The sequence below is a fragment of the Aphelocoma coerulescens genome, chromosome 14 (genome assembly GCF_041296385.1).
Source record: "Aphelocoma coerulescens isolate FSJ_1873_10779 chromosome 14, UR_Acoe_1.0, whole genome shotgun sequence".
Classification (NCBI taxonomy): domain Eukaryota; kingdom Metazoa; phylum Chordata; class Aves; order Passeriformes; family Corvidae; genus Aphelocoma; species Aphelocoma coerulescens.
This window is the reverse complement of record NC_091028.1, coordinates 8,406,942-8,424,796: the sequence shown is the minus strand read 5'-3', so window position 1 is coordinate 8,424,796 and position 17,855 is coordinate 8,406,942. Positions and strand designations below refer to the sequence as shown.

General features: G+C 50.9%; 1 protein-coding gene across 3 annotated transcripts in view; it reads left to right on the top strand.

Annotated features, from left to right (window-relative positions):
* Window positions 1-106: 106 nt before the first annotated feature.
* USP31 (ubiquitin specific peptidase 31) overlaps window positions 107-17,855 on the top strand; it is a 30,538-nt gene continuing 12,789 nt past the window's right edge. For 2 of the 3 annotated variants that reach the window (XR_011155353.1, XM_069030428.1), the window contains exons 1-9: window positions 108-795; window positions 12,180-12,317; window positions 12,798-12,886; window positions 13,766-13,858; window positions 14,977-15,112; window positions 15,626-15,770; window positions 16,521-16,704; window positions 17,222-17,333; window positions 17,572-17,666. Coding sequence is in view for 2 of the 3 variants with exons in the window: in XM_069030428.1 (XP_068886529.1) it covers window positions 214-795; window positions 12,180-12,317; window positions 12,798-12,886; window positions 13,766-13,858; window positions 14,977-15,112; window positions 15,626-15,770; window positions 16,521-16,704; window positions 17,222-17,333; window positions 17,572-17,666 (1,574 nt within the window). In the remaining variant the exon portion in view is untranslated. Of the gene's footprint in view, window positions 796-12,179; window positions 12,318-12,797; window positions 12,887-13,765; window positions 13,859-14,976; window positions 15,113-15,625; window positions 15,771-16,520; window positions 16,705-17,221; window positions 17,334-17,571; window positions 17,667-17,855 lie in introns of all 3 variants that reach the window. The other variant, XM_069030429.1, reaches the window with a different exon arrangement.

Sequence of the window (17,855 nt, the reverse complement as noted above, 5' to 3'; positions counted from 1 at the left end):
GCGGCAGTGCCCGCCCGTCGCTAAGGTGGTGGCGCGGTCACGTGGCGGCGCGCCCCGCCCCGCCCGCTGCATGGCGGCGCCGTGAGCCGGCGGAGCCCCGGCCCGACCCGGCCCGGCGGGATGCGGCGGCCGCCGGGCTGAGCTCCGGGCCGAGCGCCGGGCGGGCTGAGCGGGCCGAGCGCCGGGCGGGGATGCGCGCTGCGCCGCGCCGCCATGTCGCGGGTGAGCGGCCCCGGGCCGGCCGGCAGCGCCAAGGAGAAGCGCTCCTTCAGCAAGCGGCTTTTCCGCGGGCGGGCGGCGGGCGGCGGCGCGGGCTCGGCCCCGACCGCCACCCCGGCCCCAGCGCCGTCCGGGCGGTCGCTCGGCGGGTTCATGAGCCGCGTGCTGAAGACCCTCTCCACGCTCTCGCACTACAGCAGCGAGCCCGAGCCCCGCGGCGCGCTCGCCCCGCGCCTGCCCCCGCCGCAGGCGACGGGCGGCCTGGGCAGCTGCTTCCCGCCGGGCCCGCCGCGCAGCCCCGAGCCCCCGCCGCGCCCCGCCGGCAGCTCCGAGGCCGTGCCCGGCGTGGCGGGGCTGCGCAACCACGGCAACACCTGCTTCATGAACGCCATCCTGCAGTGCCTCAGCAACACCGAGCTCTTCGCCGAGTTCCTGGCGCTAGAGCAGTTCCGCGGCGGGCCGCCCCCCGCCGACGGGCCGCTGCCCGCGCCCGGCGAGGTCACGGAGCAGCTGGCGCAGCTGGTGCGGGCGCTCTGGACGCTCGAGTACACCCCGCAGCACAGCCGCGACTTCAAGGTGAGCAGGGGCCTCGTCCCGTCGAGGCGGGAGGAGCGAGCGCAAGGCTGCCGGGAGCGGCCCTGGAGGGCTGGTGCCCGCGGCGCGGGGGTGGCGGGGCTCGGGGCCGGGCTCAGCTGGTGGTGCCGTGGCTCACAACAGGTCCAGATGTGACACAACGTGTCCCCATCGCACGGGCACCGCAGGTTACCCCGGTTAGCAGCTATGCTGCGTGCCTTGCCGCTGGTCCGAGCACCCACGCGGTGGGAAGAACCATCTGGCCTTGCCAGCTGCGTGCCAGTAGCTGTGGAGTGCTGTTCCTGCTCCCAGCATCCTCCTAGAGCAGCAGACCCTGGTCAAGTGACAGCGCTGGGCACCTACGGCAGCGCCCTGGGAATGGGACAGGTGCTGCCGCTGTGCTCTTTGCTCACGGTGTTTGACGCTGGCTGATGGCTCTGGATGGTGTTTATGGGTGAAAATATCCATTTTACTGTTTCATTCCTCTACCCTGCTGCCATTAGGGAAGTTGCAACTAATTGTTGTTTGGGAGTTGTGAGCGTACATGGAAGAAGGCTGTTGAGAGCTGTGCCTTGTAGTCTAACGAGGAACTTTTGAGTCTGGGCTGATTTGGGGAGTGTGTTTCAGGAGTACCTGCTTGTACTCTCTTGCTTGGACTCGCTCGTGTTTAGCACTGTGAAGTTCTCCTGCCGCAGCCCTTGGGCTGCGGTTCCGTCCGACGGCGCCGTGCCCTGCCGGGGCCTCGCGCCTGCCCCAGGAGCTGTTGTAGCAGAGGGCTTGGTCCTTGTGCTGTGGCTTAAAAACACCCTGCCATGGCTTTGGATGAGATCGGACACAACTGTTTTAAAAGTGCTCTAGGCCAACCTTGCCTCTTGGAATAGGGAGAAGTATTATTCCTGGCACATAAGACTCTCTGGCTGTGTGAGAGAATGAGAGGGTGGGTGGTAGCTTCCACACCATGACCTTAGAGGCACTTAAGGGAAATTTTAGGGGAATTTTTCTTGCAGAGTGAGTTGCAGAGATGTTTAAATGCATGAAAACACAGCAAGAACATAATTGACACAGTCTCGGGCTCTCTGCCTGCAGTTCAGCTGGGGTACACAGCAGGTAGAGACTGGGTCCCAGAGTCGGCTCTCCCTTGGCGTATGCTGGATGGTGGGGTGTCCTAGAGGGTCGTCTGAGGTGGCAGTGGCCTTTGGCACCCTCAGTCATTTGGATGGATGCATGGCCAGCACCTCTTCCCTTTGCCTCTCCTATGCCTTTTGAGGCGGCTGCACCCACCTGTCCCACAGCCATGCTGGGGCATTCCCTGCAGACCCTGACTGTTTGCCTTTGAGTGAAGGCACCTGCCTTCTCTCAGGATGCCTGCTGCAAGGACCACATGTGGCTCTGGTGTTTTTGAGAGAGGTTTTTATGGGGGAGTGCTTGGAAAGCCGATCTCTCATCTCTCGGTGAGTCTGGTCTTGGTGGCACCATGGGGCACTCAGCTGGACCTGTCACTGCTCCTGAGGTGGTGTGGCAGGAGAAGAAATTGTGGATTTCTCCTGAGTAATAGCAGGAAAAAAGGTTGTAAAAGCAGAATTGTCTTCTGCCAGTGGAACTGATAGAAGGGAGAGCAGCCCTCTTTCTAGGCCAGGCTCCACTGTTCACGCAGGCTGTGGGAGCAGGGCTGGGATACGAGTGACGGCAGGAGGAAGAGCATCAGGGCCAGGGATTGAATTAAGGCCATGTTCCGCGGGTGTTGATAGGAGAACTTTGCTGTTTGCAGACATCACTGATGGTAAGAGAGTGCTGTTCTGCTTGTGGATGGAGCTGGAGCCCATCCATCTCCTACCTGCCATGTCCCTGGGGGTTTTAAAACCCTCTTGCTGGAGGAAATCTGGTCCCAGTTGATCCAGTTTAGCACTGCACAGTGCCAGCAGCCTGGGCCCTGCTGCAGGACTGTGTCATTATGTCAAGTGCTGCTCCCTTATAGGGGTCAATTACTTCTAATATGAAATTAATGTTTCTAAAGACAGTTAAGTCGCCTGAACCAGCTATTAAATTCAGTTCTTAATTAAACTTTTTCTCAGCAGCAGATTTGCACAGTTCATTTGCAAATGTAAACAACAGGCTTAGATTGGAGAAAGGCAAAGATCGGCATTTTCATTCTGGAAACTGCTGCTTCTCTCCAAAACAAGGAAAACATCCCCCCAGCTTGTTCTGCTTAGAGGGTGGAACATTCCCAATTTGCCTTGCTGTAATTGTTTGTAAGGGTGTACAGTGTTTTCACAGAGTAATTTTGGGCTTTCCTTCCAACAGTAATAGCCACTGACAGTAATATTTGTTTGATAGGCAAATGGTTCTTAATCCAGCATGCTTTGAAATCCATGTGTTGGGTTTTTTTGCTATTTTTCCTCTTTTGGCACCAAATACAACTGGGTAAAGGCACTTCCTAATTCCTAAATACTTCTCTGTAGGTGCTAAAAGTATTTTAGGATAAAGGATAATACTTATTTTCTTGCTCATTCTTATATCTGTAGGTTTCTGTCTTGGAAGAGAGGAAATTATTTTCAAGGGAGTGTGTCTTGGAGTCCTTGTGGACAGGGGCCTTTGAAGGGGTGATTTTTGGAATGCTCTTTACCCTCAGCTGGTTTTCCTTGGTAGTGCTTTCTCACTTTTTAAGTTGGTCTTCAGGAAATAACCCATCTCATGGGTCTCTGAATCATGTAGATGCTGAAGCCAAGGAAAATGCAGTTCAAACAACTGGTTTGTGTTAAATGGTTCATTTTGTAGTTGCAGGATGAGGGGGAGAGCCTTGTGCACAGAGGGGAGGTTGGGAGTGCTGGCAGAGCAGGGGAAAGCGGGGGGTGTAGAAGGCTGAGGTAGTAGGAAAAGGTCCCTAAGGACTGGACTGAGAGGTGGAAGCAGAAGGGTTTGGTTTCTGGGTTGGGAGCCTGGGCAGCCCTTCATGGGAATGGAATAGGAGCACCATGGCAGAGCTGGTAGTTCCTGGATTTCTCTGCGGTGGATGACTTTCCCATTGGTCCTGTGCTCCTCTGCTGTTTGCTTTAACAATCCTTCTCTTCCGATTGCTCAGTGGGTTTTGTTTTCCTGCCCAAACAAAGCTGCTGCTTTCATAACAGGGGGCCAATATTTCAGCTTGTGCTTCCTCTTTCCCCTTTGTGATGGTGTGACAATGGTGACAAACATCTATTGTATAAGCAGGGCTTTGGGCTTGTTTTTTTCCAGGGAGCTGTCCCGTGCTGCCTGCAAAGCTCCTGGGAGTGTCAGACAGGGAGGACAGAGTGCCCTTTGTATTGGGAATCGGTCTGCAACACTCGGAGGTGATGGTGGGGGTCGTCAGCGAGAAGGATTTTGATTTAAACTAATTTGGCTTGAAAAATTACGTTCTTATGCAAATCCTCTGCCTTTGCCTTCTGTGGAGTTTGGGTCTTCTGTGAATGATGAGGCTCTTTCTGTTTTGAGACTTTCTTTGGGGCTCTAAGGCAGTTGTACACTGAAGCATGTCAATGTTTAACAAGACCCTTTGCATGCCAGAGCTGGGATTGCATTTTTTGTTCTACAAGAAGATGGCCTTGGCTGTGACCTGCAGCATGTTCAGCAAATACAGTCACCATAACTCAGTTGTGTTGGATTGTCAGAATTGGATCTGAACTCAGAATGAATCCTTGTTGGCAGAGCAGAGATTATTGTACCAGGTTAAAAGTGCTGCTTCCTTTCTTATTTATTTTTTAACTTAAGTTTGGTGTGAGATTTGTTTCAAGGTGTTTTGGGAATGCATTTGGTGCAAATATCTCACTTTGGGACAAGCAATCTGCCGGCTGTGTTGGGCACTTCTTTGGGAGTTAATCACTAACTCCTAGTTATGAAGGAGCTCCTGGAAAGCGTTGACATGCTCAGATCTTTGCCTCCTGTTGAAGCTGCAGTGAGAGCAGTTCTCAGTGGGGGCTGCTGGGGCAGCGTGGGTGTCAGGAGCCTTTGGTCCCGCTCACAGAAATGTCAGCCCCGGGCCCTTCTGCCCACCAGAGCCCTTGTGCATTGGTAATGGGGCCAGTGATGTGTGAAATGTGATCTCCTGGATTGTATTTAATTATCTTGCTCTCTGCCTAGCACAGGATAAGTTATTTTATTCTGGATATGGTCCACTGCTTATTCCTAAAATATTTCCGCAGAGAGCAAACTGTCCTCCCTCTGAACAGTGGGATGGAAGAAAGGGACATGAAAGAAGAAATGTGGGACTCTTCACCCTTCCCTTCTGGTCCCTTGACTTTTGGTTCCTGGTGCTTCAGCTTCTGTGTTGATCTAAAGAGGCTTTGAGTGGGTTAGGTGATAGGGGATCTTGAAGTGCTTGTTGCAGTTCAGTCTAGGTGCTTCCAGTGGTGGCATCATACTGAGGAGGTTTGTCCTAGGGCTGCTCTGGGAATTGGAGTTGACACACTCTCCTTGAAACAAAAAGCAAGTTACAAATTTTCTACATAATTTTGATGATGGTTCTTGACATTATGGAAATGTAGTTCACTGGGATCACAAAGGTCTGGCGGTCTTGCCACGTTACACCCTTTTTTTTTAATGTTAATTATCAATGAGGTGTAAGTCCATTACTGTATGTGTGGTTTGTTTTGTTTTGCTTATTTTCTTGCATATTTTTCCTTACAATTGCTTTACTCACTTTCTACACACATCTCTAAACCGCCTGGGAAGGGTTTCCTGCAGCAGATCTGGCTGCCTTAAGGCAGCGGTCTGACTTACCTATGAAATCCAAATGCTTTTCTGGGGATTTCTGTGTTACGCTTCAAACTTTGATCTGAGTGAGTGCAGCACAAGGCTGGGGAGCCAAGGCTGAGAGGCAGAGTCTGGAGGTCGGATGTGGTTTGCTGAGGGGGTTCTGTTGGAGGGGGCAGCAGAAGTGTGGGTGCTCCCCTCTGGAGCAGAGGGTCGGGCGAGGCGGGAGAAGAGATCCCAGTGTGGAACAGCACTGCCAGGTGGCCCTGGGGGTTGGCAGGACCCTCTGTGAGGCTGGAAGGGCATTGTACATTGTTGCCAAAATGTGCTTTCTGTCTTCTGAGCTTCCAGGTTCTTATTTCCATGCTGCCTGTGCAAAATGACACATGGTGAAAGTATGAGAACTGTGTCGTGCCTGGCAGCCCATGGAAGCGGTGAGGGGGATGTGTGTTCCCAGGCATCTTAATTGGATCTGTGTTGCTCTGTGCTTTGTACATGGCCACACTTGATTGGAGTGAACCCATTCTTGCTGCCATTTGAGCAAAGCACTGCTTAATGAACTTGTTTGCATATGATTATGTCAGTGAAGTGAATGTTTGTTATAAAGTGCAAGGGGAGGCTTCTCAGAGTGGTAACGATGGGATCCCCTCATCTGTTTCTGTGTCCAACTTGGGACCTGAAGCAAAGCCTGGAGAGAGCAGGAGAGGTGTAGGTGTGCAGCTGGAGCACTCCTTGGACTGCTGAGCCCAGCCTTCACATCCGTCCTCTGTGTCAGCATTTACTGATAGTTCTTTACCGAACTGCTTCACATTCGTGGTGTTCTCCTGCTCCTCAATCCCTTATTCCTTTGAATCCCACCAGTTGCTCTACCAGTGTAGCAGGAAAACAAGTTTCTGCTGAATAATACGGGATTTCTGCTCTTTATAAGGGTGAATTCTCCCAGCAGCCAGCAACCAACTCCTGGCAGTGCCTTTGGCAGGCAAGACCTGCACCCCTGGGAAGGGCCTGGAAAGGAGTGTGCCAGCTGGGGAATGCAGCAGCCACAGCCCACCTCCATGTCCGTGCGCACACATGGCAGCCCTGGACAGCATCATCTGGACAAACTTCACTCTCTCCTTATGCATTGAAGGAAGGTGGTTAATGAGGATTAACAGGCTTCAGCCAGGAAGGGTGAGAGTAGCTGCTGGCATGAGACAGGTGTTAAGCAGGGGCTGGTGGGGTGATGCTTCTTGTTTGGGCTTGTTAAATGTGCTGGAGAATCCCTCTGGTGCTGGTGTGCTGCTACAGCTCCCTGTAGTGCTCCTCTTGGCTTTGCTTCCTGAAGTATTCTCATAAGTGGCTGTGCTTATTCCCCTCTGCATTGCAGAGGGCAGGACTGTGTGGGGACACGGGCTGCCCACAGAGCTGCCATGTCCCATGGGGTGCTGCCTCCAGAGCCCTGGTGCCTCTGGATGCCCACAGGGCAAGGGAAGAGTGTTTTGTCCTGCCCTGGCTGCTGTGGTAGACCTCCTGCCATCGAAGCTCACTTTTCCCTGTTTAGTGCCTGTGGTAAGGCTGAGTCCACAGCGATCTCTTCTGCCCCTGGACTGGAGAAGCTCCCTTCCTGAGCCCTGGGGCCTAAACCACGCTGCTGGCTGGGTACTGGTCTCCCCAAAAAAGAACATTTCCAGAGGGGGGGAAAGTGCTGTCTGTGTGTGAGCAGAGTGATTCAGGTAAGTGGCTGTCTGCTGTAGAACTTACCCGAATGCAAACCTGTGGTTGTGGTTTAAAAAAGAGAAATAGTGTGGTTGAGCATAACTCACTGTTCAACAGAAGAAAAAGAATAGCCTTTCTCTCCTGTGCACGTGTGTCATTGGGTCAGGTCTCTAATGAGCTGACTTTGTTCATGTGCAAAATCCTTCCACAGCTGCTTCCTACCAGGGCCACACTGGAAAATAGCAGACTGGCATTTTTCCCCTAGTTGTCTTTGTGATCTGGAACAATAATAGCAGCAAAGAAGAGGCCAGTAGTTCAGCCCTGTTTCGATCTATTTATTGCATCTCTTTAGAGCAGTAGATGAATTATTATTAAACTTTCAGTGGCCTGATAAAAGTGATAATGTATCTTTGCTGTAAATCTGCTTTATGGACAGGCAGGGACTGGTATGGTTGCAGGGTGCTTGCAATATGAGTACGTGAGTGGGATTGATAGGAAATTTTGATTTTCCCCTTACCTCTTTGGATGGAACCATTTCATTCAGGGTGTCTGTGTACCAGTGCATGCACGTCTGGCAGAATGGAGCATCCATCCACCTCATGCCAAGCTTGCAAGGGCTGAGCTAAGGAAAGGGCTGGAGGTGCTGTGCATTGTGGAAGGTGCTGGGAGGCAGCATCAGAGTCCATTCCCACTCCTGGTGCCTCACAGCTCAAACAGCTGCACTGGAATCATTCTGGAGTCTTTCTTAATACCCTGCAATGCTGGACAGAGGCTGGTCAGATGTGCCAACTATACTTACAGGAGAACCAGATTAGGGGCAGAGGATTAACAGCTCTTGGGGGTTGGTCAATGTGGTGTTTTTCATGCGTTTTTAAAGCATTTGCTTCATAACTCTGTATCTGCATCTAGTTACAGTTGCTGTTGCATTACTGCAGGAGCAGCAAAATGAGGTGTTGTCTTCTCTTAAGTGATGAACAAAGTGGAGTGAAAGTTTAGGGTTATGGCAAAGGCAAGAAACCCTCCGCTGGGCTGGAAGGGCAGACTTGGAAAGTAAATGTGGAGAGGTGCTGGGTGGCCAGTGCTCAGTGATGAGGTTCTTGCTCATTTGTCTACTTTGCCTGTCAAATGTTCCTGGAGCTGTTCAGGAATGGCCAGTCTGGCTGCTGAGAGGCTGCAGTCCCCCATCCACAGCACAGGGCTGTGGGGACCTCCCGCTGCTGTACAGCCCTGTCTATGGCTGAGGGCTGTGGGGATCCCCCCATGCTGTTCTGCCCACTGCCCCGAGCCCAGCAGGGAGTTGGCATGGGGATAGGGAGGTGTGTGGGGCTGTTTGGTGCTGACCCACATCAGGCTGGGGGGGCTGCACTTTAGGAGTTCCTGGTATTTGTCTCAGTTGTGAAATTGTTTATTTAAGTCGGCACCTCTATCTCTTTCAGATTTAATCATGTCCCTCAGCACTGCCTGTTCTGACTGTGTGTCCATTGTTCCCCTTCACACCCCGCATGTCTGGGGTTGCTGCCACAGCCCCCTGGAGGGGGTTGGGAGGAGGGCACACAGCATTCCCTGGAGGAGCAGCCGCAGAGGTTTAAGCAGGAATGGACCCACTTGTAGCAGCGCTGGCAGGAAGTGTGCGTGATGCTGGGAACACGCTGCTGTTGCTGGAGTGTTTGTTTAGCGGAGTCTCTTGTGAGGAAGTTGCATCTGATATTTTGTAGTGCTTCCTGAATCACTTCCAACATCTTGTGATGTGTCTCCACAGGCAGCTCTTTATCCTTAGTCCACTCAGGCTGCAAGAGTGTTGAGAAAACCAGAGCAATTATGGAGATGCTTCTGAGACGAGCAGTGACAAAGATTGAGAGCAAGGCACATGACTGCTGTGCATCCATGGGTTCGCTGTGCTTGGGATTGGTACAGACAATTGGCTGCTGCCTGTGGGACACTGCATCACCAGGGACACGCATCAGTAAAAGCCGGGGAGGGTCTGGACTGGAGCGATGTGCTGTGCCTCTGGGGAAGAGGCAATAAGAAGTACTAGCCTGGATTCCCAAAGTCCTTAGGTTTCTGTCCCCTGTTCACTTGAAATACTGGATATGCTTCCTTGCAGCAATTCCAAGAGCCTTTTATCATCAGCTCTGTCTAGACGGGCCCTTGAAGTGCAGTGACAGTGCCTGTTGGCTGAGCTCACTGGGACAAAGGACACCAGATAAGGCTGCTGGCTCTGGCTGATGGGAGTGCGGGCCTGCTCCCATCACACCTGTTGATATCTTGATGCAGAGGGACCACACACTGCTGGGGACATGGCGAGTGTTTCAGCAGTTCTTTCCCTTGGCTCTCTGTGGTCAGCTCACTGAGAAGAATGAGCTTGGCTTTGTTGTGACCTGCAGTGCTGTTGGAGCCTTCCTCCCTCAGTGAGAGTAAGGGACGTCATCGCCTTGGTGCTGAGCTGGGCACAGTGGGTTGGGAAGGATGGGTACAGCTGTTAAAACTCAAGTGTGTTACTATAGGAGCATGGGTAACAGTTATGGAGAGATGTAGTGAGGTAGCCACCTAAGACTGGACTACAATCTCTGCGTCATGTGTTAGTGATTGATTTTCAGTTTGAAACTTGACACAGTAATTTTAAGGGCTAAATTTAATTTTCAGTGTAGGTTTTTTTGAACAAAGTTAATGTTTGCAAAGCAAGTCTTCACATGTATGCCTTACATTCTTCCCTGCATCATTGTCTGGCTGCATTCAGCTGAGCTTTCTTCTGAAGGGCAAGAGGTATAAGGCTGGTACCTGAAGAGACTTTTTTGGATTCATTATTTTGATTATGTTTTATCATTTTATTTCTGCCAGTGGATCTTGCTTTGCTTAATGGAAACTAGGAGCAGAGAAGGCTGTTGGTCTCCATTAATCTTCAAGTGCTTCAGATTTCTCTCCCCCATAAAAAGGTTTGCAGCAGCATCCCAAGCTGAGGTTACACTGGGCACCAAGCAGAGGTGCTGGGGTCACACCAGTGTGGCACAGAGAGTGTTGGCTGGGGACCACTCCCATGGTTCAGGCTGTGTGCACATATTTTATGTGGGAGGCTGCTGGTTCCTGCACAGCAAGGGCAGTAAATCTGCTGTCAGAAGGGCTGCACATATGTAATGAGAGCAGATTATTTCTGTTTTCCATTATTTTGCTGCCTTGAGACAGGTGGACAGATTATAGAGCATAGAGAGTGTATGTTTATCAGTCCTTTCCTGCCTCTTTTATCACCAGCCCCCTCCCCGGTGACCCCATTTTCAGAGGGATAAAGCGAGCAACCCAACCTCATTTCTCAAATCTGTTGCAAAGTCTGATTAGGGGAGTGGAGGAGCTCTGGCATGAGGCGCATGTGCAGCCTGCTGGGCCTGGGCTCCGCAGCCTTCCCAGCCATTCCTGCCTGCAGGTACTGTCTGGCCTCTGCTCGTGCCACTGTCCCTCTTGGGGATCCCGCTCAATAAGTCTGAGTCCTGTGTGAACAGTTTTTCTCTCCACAGGTGTGCCAAGGGATGTAGGTGCCGCACTGTAACGGGGCACATGCCGGGCAGGATTCCCTTCCCGGGAGCCTGAAGCACAGGAAGGCTAGGGAGATGCTGAGTGACTGATGTGAGCTTTGCTGTGAGCCTGGTTCTTAGAGAGAAGCCTGGTATTGACTTTGGGGACAGAATTACTGGAGTGGGTGTGTGGGAGTGGTTGTCCTATGTTTGGTAGGAGCAGGCTGGCTCTCCTGGCTGCAGCTGGTGCCTCCTTGGAGCAGCAGAATGTGCTGGCTTTTCCGTAGCAGTGGTGTTGTCTGCTCTCAGGAAGGAAGCCTGGCTCAGCTGCTGAGGTCAGCCCACCCTGGCATGCTACTCCAGAGGCAATTCCAGCCAAATGCAGGTGCTGGTGCCTGGCTACCATTCTTCAGAACCTGTGCTGTGTTGCCCAGCGAGCAGTAAGGAGAACTGGCTGGCCATTTTGGGCGGGTTTTGGAGGTAAAAGTGGAATCAGAGTGCTGGAGCAGAGAAAGTGTTTTCTGATGTTGGTGGGTAATGGCATTCCTTATTAAATCCTGTGTGGGCTTGTGGCGGCTTTTCAAGGAGGAGATGTCCTGAGGAAAGGGTGCATGTGGCCTGATTGGAGGGGTCAGAGCAAACTTCTGCATTATGAAAGGTGTCTCCAAAGCTGCAGGGCAAGGATAAATCTGCAAAGACTAGATTTTGGCTGCTGATGAGCTTCAAGCCCTTCCCGTTCGTGTCTAGAAGAAAAACAGGTCTGAACTAATCCCTTGGTTGTGCTGGTGTCCTGAGACGGTGTTTCCAGAAATTCAAGAGTAAATTAGGTGGTTCTCCAGGCTCTCGGCGTGTATCCGCAGCAGTGCCAGCTGTCCCTGTTGCAGCTGTGGCCAAGTCCCCCTGCTTTGGAATCCACCAGTCCAGCAGCAGCCATCCCATGCTGTGCTGCTCCAGCATTGGTTACTCTGGGACACTGTGGTTCCTTGTGTGCAGGGAAAGCTGCACCTCCCTGGCTGGTGATAGAAGATAGTGTTTGGGATGAGCCAGTTCTGCATAGTAGATTCTTGATACCCAGTGGAAAAAAATTCCATGGTGGCCTGTACTTGAGAGGGTGCTGATGGGAAGTAATTTTGCTCTACCTGCATGATGATCACAGACTCTAGAGGCATCTGTGATTTAGGTGTCCTGATCCTGGCTGGATCCTGGCTGAATCCTGGAATTGTAGACCTAGATTATCACTGAGCACCTGCATCAATGTTTTGGGAAATGTGTGACCTCACCAAAGCTGCAATGAGCTAGACACAGAGTGTGTGGGCATTAGGAGACAAAATTCTTGTTTTGCTTCAGCTTGAACAGAAGATTTCATGCGGGCAGCAGTGTCAGATGCTGTGGGGCAGGGGTAGGTGTGATGGCACGGCTTCAGGTCTGTATTAGCTGTTGCTGCACTGCCTCTCCTCTCTGCAGAACATCGTGTCCAAGAACGCGATGCAGTACCGCGGGAACGCCCAGCACGATGCCCAGGAGTTCCTGCTTTGGCTCCTCGACAGAGTCCACGAGGATCTGAACAACGTGGTGAATTCCAGCGGCGTGCCTCCACTCAAGGTAAGGGATTCTGCTAGGAGACAATGTGGGAGTCTAACTTTGCACACAGGCTTTCCTTTTAAAGTAGTTCTCCCCATTGGCTTCTCAACTTCAATAGTTCAGATGGAACAAAAGCTTGGGTTAAAATACTGTTTGTTTCTGCCCTGGGAATGTAACCAGCTGTTCCACTAATCCCTGGCAAGTACTCCCTGACACAGTTGTGTTTGAGTGGCCCTGCAATACCCAGGAGATGTTACCAGGGGGCTGCCGGGCCTTGTCAGGTGTGAGCCCTATGCCCTTCCCTGGGTTGCCATGCCCACCTCGCCTTCCTGCATGCCCACCCCTTGGAGCAGAGTGTGCTTGGTAGTTAAAAATGCTTGTGGCATTTTTCTGATGGTTTTGGCTAAGGAGGGTGCAAATTCAACTGGCATTCTGGAGCCACCTGCTTGGTGCACCCCCCCACACCTCAGTGTGCCTCAAGGGTTTGTTCCTCTCTTTCAGCCACCGCTGGAGGATGATGTGCTGCTTGAGGGCCCAGCCTTTCCCATCAGTAGCACTTTTGTGCAGGAACTCTTTCAAGCCCAGTACAGGTATTTTGTACAGTTGTTGAATGTATGGGTGACCCCAGTATAACTCTAAATTGACACTAGCTCCCAGTACAGTTGGGACTGGTGTCACTGTGTTAACAGCTGTTTCTGAATTCCTGCTGAAGGGAATCTGAACTAAGACTTTACTCTAGAGGAAAGAGAGAATTTCACTGCTTCAAATTTGGTATATTCTGTGTAAATCTGCAGTATGTACCACTGCACCTGTTCTTGTGCATCCTGAAAGTGAGTCAGTGCTTCATGAGCAAAGGTTCAAGAAAGCCCAGTGCTATGGGGCTCACCCTGATTGTCAGAGGGAAGAGCCCTTGGCAGAATCTGGAGGTGCTTGGGAGTTAGGGATCCTCAGTGTGTGCAGAGTGCTTGTCATCTGGCACTTGGGAATTCCGAGCTGAAGTTATTGCTGTCCCTTCAGGGCTTTCCCTTGTGTTTCCCTACGTTCTGGGAAGAGAGCTTTCTAATTTCAGAGCTATTGGAAGAGAACAGCTGAATCACCAGTGTTCCTTGATGGCTTGTGCCTGTACTGCTGTAAGAATTATAATTGCTGGGCTTTCTCCCCAGTATTTGCCAGCTTTTCCTTTGCAAAGGAGAAACCTTAAGCCTGGTCTAAGACACAAAGCCATTGTAAGGTGCAGGTTGATTCTGAATGAGAGAGAATTCTTGTGTGGAGTTTATCCTGAGTAAGAGCTGTGTGCACCCCAGTGCTGACTGTCTCTGTCCCTGTCCTGTCACTTCACCTCTCTCCAAAGACAAAACCCTTCCAGGGTTTCCCGTTGGATCTGCTGTTGGTGAATGTGGGATGTGATGGTTTATACGTTCCCGATGAAGTGGGGTGTAACTCTGCCCTGTTATCCACGTTTGTCCCAGGTCCTCCCTGACGTGCCCTCATTGCCAGAAGCAGAGCAACACCTTCGACCCTTTTCTCTGCATCTCGCTGCCAATCCCTCTGCCCCACACTCGGTATGGAACTGTCCTGAACGTAATGTTGGCTCTTTCCCATGCATGTGGTGGTGTTTAATTTACTATAGCAGGAAGACAGATACCAGCAAAATTTCTGATAAGTCTTTTATAAAGATAGATAGGACCATATGGGGATTTTATGTTTTGCTTCGCAGGTAAAATGGAAAATTGAGCCTTTTACTTTTTTCAGAAAGGCCTATCCTTCCTATAGAATTAATTTTGGGGGAAAAAGTCTTTGATTCACATAACCAAAATATTTTGCTTTTTATAGCATTTTAAAATTAAAAAAGGGAAAAGGATGAAATGTACTTTTTTTTTTTTTTAGAACAGCCTCACTGGTCACTCCAATTTCAAAAAGTAAAGTTAAAATCTTTCCTGCAAAATGTTTTGCTTTTTTGAAAGACAGCTGATGCAAATGAAGCAAAATGCTTCAGGGGAGGAAAAAAATCCAGATAAAGTATTCAAAGTGAAGATAGAGATGCACAGCAAAACTACTTGTGGTATAAACAAACTCCTTCACCTGGTGTTTGGATCCAGAAAACTTGTGTAGGTTCCAGAAGCAATGGAACAGAGTGATGATAGGGCAGATTAAACATTGCTCTGTCACACTTGCTTTGGAAATCCCAGCTTCACCACCGGATGGAGGCTGAGTGGGCTCTCCAGGGAAGGTGTCCCTGCCCTCTTCTCTCCCCAGGCAATGCTGCTGGCTGCTGTCGGAGGCAGGATTGAGGGCTGAGAGGCAGCCTGTTCCCAGCAGCAGCTCTCCAAGTACTTCAAGGTGCTCTCTTACACTGTCCCAAGCTTTCTTACAGGATCCTTATTGGGAAACTGATTGCCTTCTCATACACCATTTGGTTTTAACTCTGTGGGCCTTTTCTGAGATGTTTTACTTGTGGGAGCAGGTAATACCAGGCCATGTAGTAAGAAAGGAGTCTGTAAATCAAACACACTTGTCTGGCTGCAGCTGAGCGCAGCTCCAGTGTGAGGTGGATCCAGACAGTCAGGAGGGCCCTGTACCTGGTGGGCAGCCTGGATGTGCCCAGGTTGGGCTGAGGCTGCTCCAGGCAGTGCCCAGAGGTGCTCAGCCCAGCCTAGCAGTGCTCCCATGCTCTCCACAGGCCACTCTACGTCACCGTGGTGTACCAGGGCAAATGCTCACACTGCATGCGCATTGGGGTGGCCGTGCCCATCTCCGGAACAGTGGCCAGGCTGCGGGAGGCTGTCTCCTCGGAAACCAAGATACCCACGGAGCAGGTAATGGGCTGGGCTGTTCACCTCTTTGCCCTCCCTGCAGTGGGAGGGAGAGGGGAGGCTTTTGTCCCTTGTCGGATACGTAGGAATCGAAATTCAGTATCCATAGTTGAACAGGGAAGCAAGGCAGTGGTGGAAATCTGGATCATGCTTTTCCCTGTGCATTGGCTGTTTGAATCCTAGTGATGTTGGAATAGCCCTCAGTGGAGTGTGTGGACCTGCCTGACCCTATGGTGACCTGCGCATGCTGGCAGTGAGGGAACCACTGGGCGAATTCCTCTGTAGGAAGAGCTTCTGGAAAGCTGCTGAATTCCACCAAAACCTCTCCATATGTTGCTTTTACCCCAGCTTCTCGTTCATGGCTGTCTTTTTCCCTGTTCCTTGCTCCTGGCTGATGCCAGGATGTTTTGAGGAGTGCCATCCCTTAGCAGGAAAATCCCAGCTAAAAGATGGGGCACTGAGCTGAGCCGGGCGTGGGTGGTTTGATGGGTTCTGGTTTGCTTCTGCTGCCTGCAGATCGTGCTGACAGAGATGTACTACGATGGGTTCCATCGCTCCTTCTGCGACACCGACGACTTGGACACCATCCACGAGAGTGACTGCATTTTTGCCTTTGAGACCCCAGAGATCTTCAGGCCTGAGGGCATCCTCAGTCAGAGAGGTGAGTCAATAACTCTGCTTAATGCCCACCTCAGGTGACTAGTGAGGGAGGTTTGTGTGGGAAAAGAATGAGTCCCACAAGCTGTTGATGTTCTGGTGTATTGATTTCAGCTCTGACTTTGTCCAGGCTCACTCCAGAAGATTTAATAGTGTTGTCAGCTGGGAGGTTATCAAGCAGTGTTGTACACTCCTTTCTGCCTCTTCTCGGGGCTGATGCTGCAGGCCAGGCTGGCTTAATGTGAAATCTCATGTCAGGCTTAATTTAAAGACCTGCTAGGGACCAGATGAAGCCACTGAAATTGTGTTATTTAAAATCAGATTGCTAGTGATGAATAAACAGTCTCAGGAATGAACAAACACTTTCTCTTTCCAAGCTCAAACCCCTCGGCCTCTGCATGTCCCCTCACTGAAAGGGAGCTGTGGTGTCCTGGGCAAATGAAGTGTAATCAAAGGCAAATTTTATTATTGAAAGTAACAAGTTGGGTTCCTGGCACTTTAGTTTTTCTTGTGGGCAGTAAAAGCTGAGAGTGCTTGTACAACCCCCTGTAAAAAATCAGAGGAGCACTTGCATATTATGTCCTTCTCTAAAGAAACAGTCACTGCTCTTTGAAGCCTTCGTACAAGTGATGAAAATGCTCCTGATTCCATACTGACCCGCTCCTCTGCAGCGCAAGGAGGGTTTCTTGAGTGGGCATCAGGGCACTAAAGGCAAATGACATAATAAAATCTTTCCTTTCTCCTAATTTTTCAGGAATACATGTGAACAATAACCTGAATAACTTGAAATGTGGCACTGAGCACTCCCGAACAATAGCTTACTCTCAAGGAACGATGAAGTCTGGAAAACTGGAACAGTCCTGTCCTAAACTAGCAGCAAATGACAAGATTGTCTTGCTGGTGTGTAACAGAGCATGCACTGGACAGCAGAGCAAAAGGTGACTGGCAGCAGTATGGTTGGAGTTACTCTTCTGGCTGCTTCCTAAACTGACCTGGATTTTATTCTCCTGTAGTACAGGCTCCAGGTGAAGGAACAGCAGCTTGCATCCCTAGCTCACATCAGGTGCTAAAGAACATGTTGATCAAATAGCATTAATGGGTGCAGCAAAATATATCTTATTTTGGTGAACTTCAAGTATTGCATTACTGTAAAGGAGCTAATACAGCCGAGTTGGGAGGATACACCACCTCTGTAGAGCTGTCTGGTTTGAGAGCAGCACATTTGACCAGATCCTGTTATGGGTGGGAATTTTAAATTAGAGTGAAAATGGGAGGAGGGGGAGAAGTGAGAAACAACCATGGCAAAAGCATTTGTATCAGCTGGAGCCTGAGAACTGCCTCAGCCTCTGAAGCTTCACAAAACTTCACGTGAAGTTCTCCCAGGTATTTTGGGGTTCCGATTGCTGAACAGGATGATCTTTTAATTGTTCCCTCAAATGCTTCTCCTTCCCATAGGTTTGGCTTGCCCTTTGTGTTGCACTTGGAAAAAACAATTGCTTGGGATATTCTGCAGAAGGAAATTCTGGAGAAGATGCAGTATTTCCTGCGGCCTGCAGCCTGCTTGCAGGTGAGACAAATGTCCTCTCTGGTCACCACAGAGGAGCTATTGGATGCACAGGCTCCATTGCTGTACCTCAGCCCTCTGTCAGCTCATTGGTGCAGGCATATTTGAGACCTTGTACATTTGCTTTCTCATGTCAAACACGTTCTAGGGTAAAGTCTTTGTCAGCCAGAGCTGAGAGCAGTTTGCATGTGGGCAGGTTGGGTTGGAGCCCCTGAGGTGGTCTCTGCTCTCCCTATTGCAGGTTTGCCCGTTCAGCTTGCGAGTGGTCAGTGTTGTGGGCATAACATACTTGCTACCTCAGGAGGAGCGACCCCTCTGCCACCCAACAGTGGAAAGGTGAGCTGGCCCTTGGGTGCTGAGACCTCCCCAGGAGTGGAGAGAGGTGTGTTAGCTGGGAACTCTGTGTTAACCATGCAGAAATGAACAGTCCTGGTGTGGATGTGTGGAATGGACTGCAGAGGCCTGAGGAGAAGGGAAATGGTGGAGCATCCTCAGGAGGCTGTGTGAGAATACCTCAGTTGTGTG